Here is a 9,112-nt window from a genome sequence, read left to right on the forward strand (position 1 = left end):
AAAGAGAGTGTGTATTTTTATTTTTTTAAATATTCTCAAGACATTTGGATATATTTATTATGAATTTCCTTTGTTTCAAATAAAAAAAAAATATTTGCACTGGATCTTTGTGTTAATATTATTTGTTTTATGTATTATTTATTGTTATGTTACAAGATGTTATAATAACTCACATAGTAGTAAGTCATCATTTGATCATGGTCAGCTGTAAAATTCCTTATACAGCAAATGTATAGCAAATGTTCACACATAGAGAAGTGTTAAGTCTATAGAAGAATGGATTTGTAAAAATATCATGACATTAGGCCAAGAAGAGATCTAAATGTTTGTATAAAGAGATAGGTATTTAATGAGCTCATTATTCACACAATAAAGTGTCACCTCACATTTGCTAAAGCGGCATGTGATAAGTGCATATAAATGTAGAAATCAGACAGTACAGCTGGAGACAGATGGGTACACAGAAGAAATGTTTTGACCACATTAAGAAAAAGGCATCAAAAGATGGTGATGGTTATGCTCAGCCCTCTGGTGTGCGCAGTAAAGAATGGAATAAAAAGTCCTTGGGAACTTCATAAAAAAGTGCACAACACATGGAGCAAGTACTAATAAAACTTCTTACAACTAAACTACTCACAATTAAAAAGTCTTTTTTTCCATTTTGTACATTTAAGCCTGTAGTCTTTATTAGTTATTGGTTACAGAATGAGGCAACTGAACTCATTAAAGGAAGCAATCTATCTCCTGTCTGTCTGTCTATCTATCTATCTATCTATCTATCTATCTATCTATCTATCTATCTATCTCCTGTCTATCTATCTATCTATCTGTCTGTCTGTCTGTCTGTCTATCTATCTATCTCCTATCTATCTATCTATCTATCTATCTATCTATCTATCTATCTATGCAACCTATGTACAAATGTTCTATTTATCCACCCATCATCCATACAACGACTATCTATCTATCTATCTCCTAACTATCTATCTCTCGATCTATCATTTATCTATCATATATCAATTATCTATTATTTATTTATTTATGTCTATCAGTCATCTATTATCTATCTATCTATCTATCTCCTATCTATCTATCTATCTATCTATCTATCTATCTATCTATCTATCTATCTCTTATCTATCTGTCTATCATCTATCTATTAATCAATCATCTATTATCTATCTATCGATCTTTCTATTTTCTATTTATCTATCTTTTATCTATTTATCTATCTATCTATCTATCTACCTATCTATTCATCTATCTATCTATCTATCTATCTCTTATCTATCTGTCTATCATCTATCTATTAATCAATCATCTATTATCTATCGATCTTTCTATTTTCTATTTATCTATCTTCTATCTATCTATCTATCTCCTATCTATCTATTCATCTATCTATCTATCTATCTATCTATCTATCTTCTATCTATCTATCTATCTATCTATCTATCTATCTATCTATCTATTATCTATCTATCCATCTATCTATCGGGACACTGCTGCCACCAGTGACTGGCTCTGTAGGCAGGTCCTGCTTCAAACATTTCTCTTGGACACAGGAAGAAAACAGAATATGAGGGGACCTGATGGAGCTAAAAGGGAGCTGCACAGGACCCGTGGGGGGACTGGGTTTAGGTAACTATAATGTTCTTTCTATTACTGCATGGCCTCAGCAGCACATTAATTTTTCAATAATGACACAATCCCCTTTTAAGGCTATGATGGAATTATTTTGGATGCTTATGAAGGCAATGTTAAAATATCCCATTAAAACACTGAAAAAAGGATGTTCAGATCTAGGTGTGTTATACTGAATGTCACGTGGATTTATTATTTATTCAACTTTACACTTTTGCCCCACACATGATTTTCCTCCAGACTTCCCATTCCTTTATTAAAATTTGTCTACTGTGTGTGAACATTGGCACTACAAGGAGTCAAACCAGCTAATGGGAAGAATCGAGTAAGGTTTGAAACATGTTGTACTTTTTTGTGGCCTACAAGCATGGTTTAACCCTGATATACTTTTAGAATTGATGAAATACAGTGTAAAGTTTTTATTACAGTTGAACCATAGTTTGCATGGTTTGCTTGGTCTTACCAAGACATGAGAACCTTACCCTTCAGATCAGTTTATTTCACTGCTGAAAGGAAATAATATTGCAGGGATCCCTTTGATTAGACGCTACATTTCTCCAAATTAAAAAAAAGCTTCCCCTTCCAGGAGAAAAGGCGGAAACACTGGCGAGTCAAATGATGCAGCACAGAACACGGGCAGAGCAGGTCTGCCAGCATGAGAGCTGCCCAGTGTTACTGGCTCTGGGCTCTTTTTCCTGGTTTTAGCCAATACAGAGAGTCCTGATAAGGGTACCCTCACCCTGTACTCATATATTGCATATGGAGACTGTTTAAGTAAAGTGAATTTTTCTTAATATACAAGGGATTTGAAACTTGTACTACTGAACAATGTGCTGTTTGGAACATTCAGTAAATATATATATATATATATATATATATATATATATATATATATATATTTATATTATTAATATATATATATATATATATATATATATATATATATATAATATGCATTATGGTTAGGTCATTACACTGCTTTCTAGCAGGCCACAGTCACTTGTAGGACAGATTTACTTATGCAGTGCAGTATATGTAGTATATGAATCATTGGGATAGATTTTCCTACTTTCCTATGTTTTTAAATTTGTTCCAATTTTTTAGCAAGAAAAATGAATAAAATGTGGACTTAACTTATGCTACCATGTGAATGTTACAACTCCTCTGTAGGTTTTGGCATATAATACTGACTTTGTTAACCGGAGGTGAAAATTCCTACAGTTTTTAAATATTAGTGATGCGATGAATGACTGAAGCTTCTTAATTCTAAATGAATACAACTTAACATGAATCCAGGGCTAAACATTTGTGTGTTCTATCCAGAATGTCTTTTAGAACACAGACGGGCCCATATAATGATACTTAATATAACATTTCATAAACTTCTTATATAAAATTTCATGAACTCAACTACCTCTAAATGTTTGAGTCATTCCCAACATAATATCCACTAGATGATGATAATTGCTGGAACTTAATAGTAATAGAAGAAAGCTTTATTCTACATATCGCTCGGTCTTTCAACCTCTAGCTACATATACATATATATATTTTTGAGGATTCTTCACAACTCCTTGGAAAAACTTTTATAGGGTTGGGCTTCAAGCTTAATGGTTATTTAACAACACTACTCTACTAACATGATGCAGCTTATTTTTCATCCCTTAATTCTTCATCAGCTAGTAATGCTCTGAATGATGTAGTGATAAAACAATCTCTTATATCCTACTACAGTACAAAAACTGAACCCTCTCTGCCTGCACCGTATCCTGGCAGCACGAACTACAGCTTGTACATTCCACAAACTATTTTCAGGCGATCAGGCATGATGAACACATGAAGTCGAGAGCGAGAAGAACATCTCCTAATGTGCAATATAATCATGTATGTTTATTTACAATGAGGAATGAAATAATTGTTAAAAACTACAAAAGAAACGGTGCTCTCCAGTCATTGTTTATGTTTCCTGAAACATTATAGTTCCTGCTTGTGTTTGTTCTTTATTTTTGTTTTCGTTTGTTTTAAAGAAAAATATTTATCACTTATTTATATTAAAACATAATTCCACAGTGTACACACATACAAGTACACTTGGAAATATTTCCAAAATTTAATAACATCATTAAAAGTTACAAATTGTTTTTTAAACCGATTACTAAAATATTAAGGGCTGCTTTGACACCATACGGAAAATAAAATCTCACACCTGATAAAAAAAACATAAAAAACAAGCTTTGTTTATAAAATAGGGGAAAAAAAAACAGTCATTGCATTTAGGCACTTAAAAATAATGACAGCATACATGAAAACCAAGAAATACACACTTTTCTATATATTGCTGCAAGGCTTCAATGCGGTGATATAATCAGTTATGAGAAGTTACAGTAGAAGTTTATAATTGAACTATAGCTATATACACACACACACACATATAGAAATGATAACACTGCAGGTTCTGTTTGTACGGTATGTGATGTGTAATAGCATACTCGGGGAGTGGGATATTATTCTGACACTTTGACATAAAGTCCAATATAGAATTTAACATCATGTTTTGCATTGTGTATAAAGTTACTTTATGTGTATGCAACAAAGAAACAAATACAATCAGAAATGTACAGGCATTAACACCTTTGCATTGTCATTGAAATCACATTTATACAGTTAAACGGTTTTCTTTCATGTTTTATTTTTGTATTGACATCCCACAAAAACTTAAGAAAAAAATAAAAAAAAATATATATATATATATATATATATATATATATATATATATATATATATATATATTCCTCAATATACATGATATATAGCTGTACATGTACATAGTAAGCTGTTTTTAGTGGGAAGTGGTGAAGAGCAGCTTCTGCAGTCTGTCACTCACAGGGTTTTGTGTTTCCCTAAGCAAGATGTCCCAGGGTGGCATCACAATGAATATGAATAGGGCGCCTTGCTTAATGGGACAGTCAAATGCACCGCCCTGAATAATGGCACGTCATCCTAGCAAGAGCATTATAGATAGGAGGGCTCCTTTTGTCTCTTCCGTGAAGTAGCTCTATAAATGCTGCAGTTTTCTGCCTCCGTGCAGTGCATCCACAGCTCACACTGGCTACCTGGAGGAAAGTGCAGCCTTCAGGAGTTAAGAGAGAAAGTCTCACTCTTTCCCTCTCTATCTTTAGCCTAGAGAGGATAAAGAAGTTTCAGCAAGATCCAAGTAACCCAACTCAAAATATTTATAAAATGAATTCTGATTCCAGCTCAATGTCCAGCAGAGCCTCATCTCCAGATATGGATGACATGTATCTCAGAGGCCACCATCATCATCACCATCATCATCACCAAGATAGCAGAATAAACTCTGTATCCTCTACCCAGAATGACATTATGCACAAGGTGTCAGATGAACTTCTGGCAAGGCACGGCTCAAAACCTGATGGAGAAAGCAGCAAATATAAAATTAAGAAGCAGCTGTCGGAGCAAGATTTGCAGCAGCTGAGGCTGAAAATCAATGGAAGAGAGCGCAAAAGAATGCATGACCTGAACCTTGCTATGGACGGCCTGAGGGAAGTCATGCCCTACGCTCATGGGCCCTCTGTGAGAAAACTTTCCAAAATTGCTACTCTACTGCTTGCAAGAAATTACATCTTGATGCTTACAAGTTCACTAGAGGAAATGAAGAGGCTAGTGGGTGAGATCTATGGGGGCCATCACTCTGCATTTCACTGTGGGACTGTGGGACATTCTGCCACTCATCCAGTTCACCCACCTAACGCTGTCCATCAGATGCATCCCATCCTGGGAAGTGCATTGTCTTCTAATAACACATCTGGCCTTTCTGGATCTTTACCAGGCATTGGCAGTATTAGACCTGCACATCCACTGCTCAAAACTACATCGACCCCTCCGCTCCCACTTGGCAGCAGCTTTCAACATTGGGCAGGCCTCCCTTGTCCTTGTACTATCTGTCAGATGCCACCGCCACCTCAGCTGTCTGCTCTATCAGGCAGCCTGAACAGGATCGCTGCAGAAACCAAGGACTTACTAAAATAATATTAGTTACTGTATATAACAGACTTTCCTCTACTTGTATTAATTGCATATATAAATATAAATTTTTGGTGATGCAGGAAGACGCAGACAAATATCCAGTTTGCATGCATGCTTCTTTTATTTTTCTACGGTATTGTTTTAGTTTTCCCATTCTTTGTTTAGATTTGTAAAGATTCAGTGGATTCTTGTGATAATAATATGTTATATGTAATAATGTGAATCTAGGCAGGGACATTGATGGTTAATTAAGTTGCTATAGCAAGAAGGCCATCCAATACCTGTCTATCTCCCCTCCAGAAGAGAACTGAAAAGAATCATGCATGCTAGGAGTTAGTCTTGTGGAAACATTTGCCTGGCAACTATACAATTTTCCTTGTAACAAGGATTTTATTAGTGAATTCTTTGAAATCTGATATTTTTGGTGTCAATGTGACTGTACACTGTAGATGGACGAAAGATTCTAGCATCTGTTCAAAGTTCTAGAACCAATTCTGTATTGGTGTCCAGTATACAACTGTTGTTATGGACTTCTCAAACTGTTCACACGTACCCAGAGTTGGTCTTTATACTCCATCCCACCAGGTTTATGAAAAGAAAAATCACCATTCCGAGCCATTGCATTCCAATCTGTTATATTTTTATCTTCTCTTGAGTTTCGGAGCATTTGCTTGAAACTATTTTGTTAGGCCTCAAAGAGAGCGCGTGTCTTTATTTTTTTATTCTTGATAAGTATAAATCTATTTATTATGAACTTGCTCTTGTTTCAAATAAAAAAGAAATATTTGAACATATCTCGTGTTTGTTTCTTGCTTCAGTCTATGGTCACACATAGTATTTTGGTCAGTCTTTTGGTCAGTCTTTTTTCAACCAAAACCAGGAGTGTGTTGAATACACACAAACTGTGCAAATCTTTCCATTATAATTTTGCCCTGACAGTTCCACTCCTGGTTTTGGTTGAAAAAAGACTGCCCAAAAGACTGACGGAAATACTATGTGTGAACATTGCCTTAAAATGCATTCAAATTTTTGAATACAAATTGTGAATGTACAAAATACCAAATGTCCAATAATTAAAGGGTATTCTTTTAGATTTCTTCCTATGATCCAGTATACGCCGTGCCCCAAGGTAATGTAGTCATTAACTCAATATCTTTCCCCAAGAGTGGTAATTAATTGCTGGATGATGATTATGTTCCCAGTAAAAGATTAGAGTGCACCAATTAGCTCCTTCCTCTGCTATAGACTACCGTTTTACAATTAGGAAAAATGTGTTTCACCATACTTTATTGGGTTAATCTAAGTATACATTTTTAAGTAGCACGCGGAAACGTGGAAGAAATAAAACAGTTAAAAATTTTTTCTGAGAACCTTTTAATGTTTTCTAATCCATGTCTAACACATGTTGGAGTTTCATCACGTTAATGCAATGAAGGGCAATTGGACTGCGAATAAATGAGTAATTATTGCAATGTAGTGATGCAGTAAGGCTGTGTTCACACATGCAGTAACGCAATAAAAATGCAATGTGAATGCATCACTTCATTGCAGTAATTAATCATATAATTAGCATCCATTGCCTTAACGCAATGAAACTCCGGTGTGTGTGAACATACCCTAATGCAATGAAATGATTCAATTAAAAATAAGTAATTACTGCAATTAAATGATGCATTCCTTTTGCATTTCATTGCGTTACTCCATGTGTGAACACAGCCTTATAAAAATGCCTATTTTAGCATTCATGTCGTTACATAGGAATAGAGAAGACTATATTTGCAAAGTCAGGGTTGTTTGAGAAATATGAATAGTTGGAATTGTTAAAATTTGCTAACACATTTACCATTACTTTACACAAAGAGGAAAAGTTTTCAAAGCTGAAATTGTCTCCAGTATAAATGGTGATAAATATATAGTATTTATTAGCAATATTATAATTTCACAAATTAAATCGCCAGGTTCCTGCTTACAGAATTTCCTTCATAGAATATGACTAAACTATGTACCACCTGCTACAGTACCAATGTTCCTCATCACAAAGGTTTATTCACATCAACATTTTATGATCAGTAACCAATTTAAGAAGCGCAGTCTCCATTTCCATTTGTCTCTAGGAGCATAATGTCCGGCAATTGAAAACAGGGAGATGTCACCTAAACTGCCTGGAGGTATAAAGTAATCTCAGCTCTTTCCCACAATTACAAGGATCCCTCTACACTTGTGTAAATGAGCAGAGATGTGCTCCGTTTTGTAGCAAGCAGAAGGCCGGCTACTTTCTGTTAATGTTATAACCAACACATTGATAGATGGTGTGAAAATCGCTAAAATTAAACCTGGACTCCTGGGAATGGTTGACACAAGTTCACATAAAAGCTCTTACAAGTGACCTGGAAGAATCAACAATTAGGTCTCAAAGTTTTGTTGATCATTATTTTAAAAAAATATATAAAATTGAACAGAAAAAATTAAATTTTTTATTAATATCCATTAATGTATCATATAAATATACTACATTATATGGTGCACTGTACTAAAAATATATAATCTTATACCCAATACATTGTAGTAAGCACTATACATACAGTATGTGTTATATTAAGATATACTGGGCTTGCCTTGTCTGTTGGATAAAAGAAATACACATATTTGTATTTTATAGTCATAATTTCAATTATTATTTAGTTTATTTTACATAGAGTTATTTACGTTTTTACTAAAATTATTTACTGGCATAATGTAATGTTATATAGTAGACAAATGTAGTTTAAGGAATGACCCTCAAACTGCAGCCCACTTTTCTATAGTTATAAATTATAAGACAAGGAACCTGTAAATTTAAAATTTTCAGGTTCAGAAATACTTGTCTAAATTGGATATAATCATTCACCTGGCATCTATATAAGCAGAGTTATAGGAAGATAGTTAAAACAAAATTCTTAAACTTGAAAAATTTATTTCGATAAAAAAGAAAAAAAAAACATAATTATTTTTCTATTTAACAAATAATATTGTTCTACATATTTATTTGGTGAATTGTACTTATATAAATTATGTTTTATTTGAACATTATGCATTCCATTAATGGTATGTTTGTACATAGTAAATATTTTAATTTTGGTCATGAAAATCAAACATATATGCCTAGGTGTAAATGTAGCCAATGTTTTAAGCTAAATTATTTTATACGTTAATTGTGAACATAACTATTTTACTGAACATAAGTATTTCTAAAACTATTAAATGAAATGTTTGAGTAAACAAAAAATAACCAAAACACCTTTTTTATTTTTACAAATATGTTTTCATAAAATCTTAACAGTCTTTTAATAAAATGACAAAATGCCATAACCTTATATGTAAAAAAAAAAAAAGGAAATTTAAAAGTTAAAAGAAAAAAGGAAATTACAAATTTTGTACGAAA

At 33.4% G+C, this 9,112-nt stretch overlaps 1 protein-coding gene across 1 annotated transcript; it reads left to right on the top strand.

The window, feature by feature from the left end:
- Window positions 1-4,884: 4,884 nt before the first annotated feature.
- LOC138794838 (oligodendrocyte transcription factor 3-like) lies at window positions 4,885-5,694 on the top strand. The gene has a single exon (XM_069973744.1). The coding sequence runs from the start codon at window positions 4,885-4,887 to the stop codon at window positions 5,692-5,694; it is 810 nt and encodes a 269-aa protein (XP_069829845.1).
- Window positions 5,695-9,112: the final 3,418 nt, after the last annotated feature.

Source organism: Dendropsophus ebraccatus, chromosome 6 (assembly GCF_027789765.1).
Source record: "Dendropsophus ebraccatus isolate aDenEbr1 chromosome 6, aDenEbr1.pat, whole genome shotgun sequence".
In the NCBI taxonomy this organism is placed as follows: Eukaryota; Metazoa; Chordata; class Amphibia; order Anura; family Hylidae; genus Dendropsophus; species Dendropsophus ebraccatus.

What these genes read in the sequence shown, in the direction of transcription:
- LOC138794838 (XM_069973744.1), top strand. Translation starts at nt 4,885, where the DNA reads ATGAATTCTGATTCCAGCTCAATGTCCAGCAGAGCCTCATCTCCAGAT.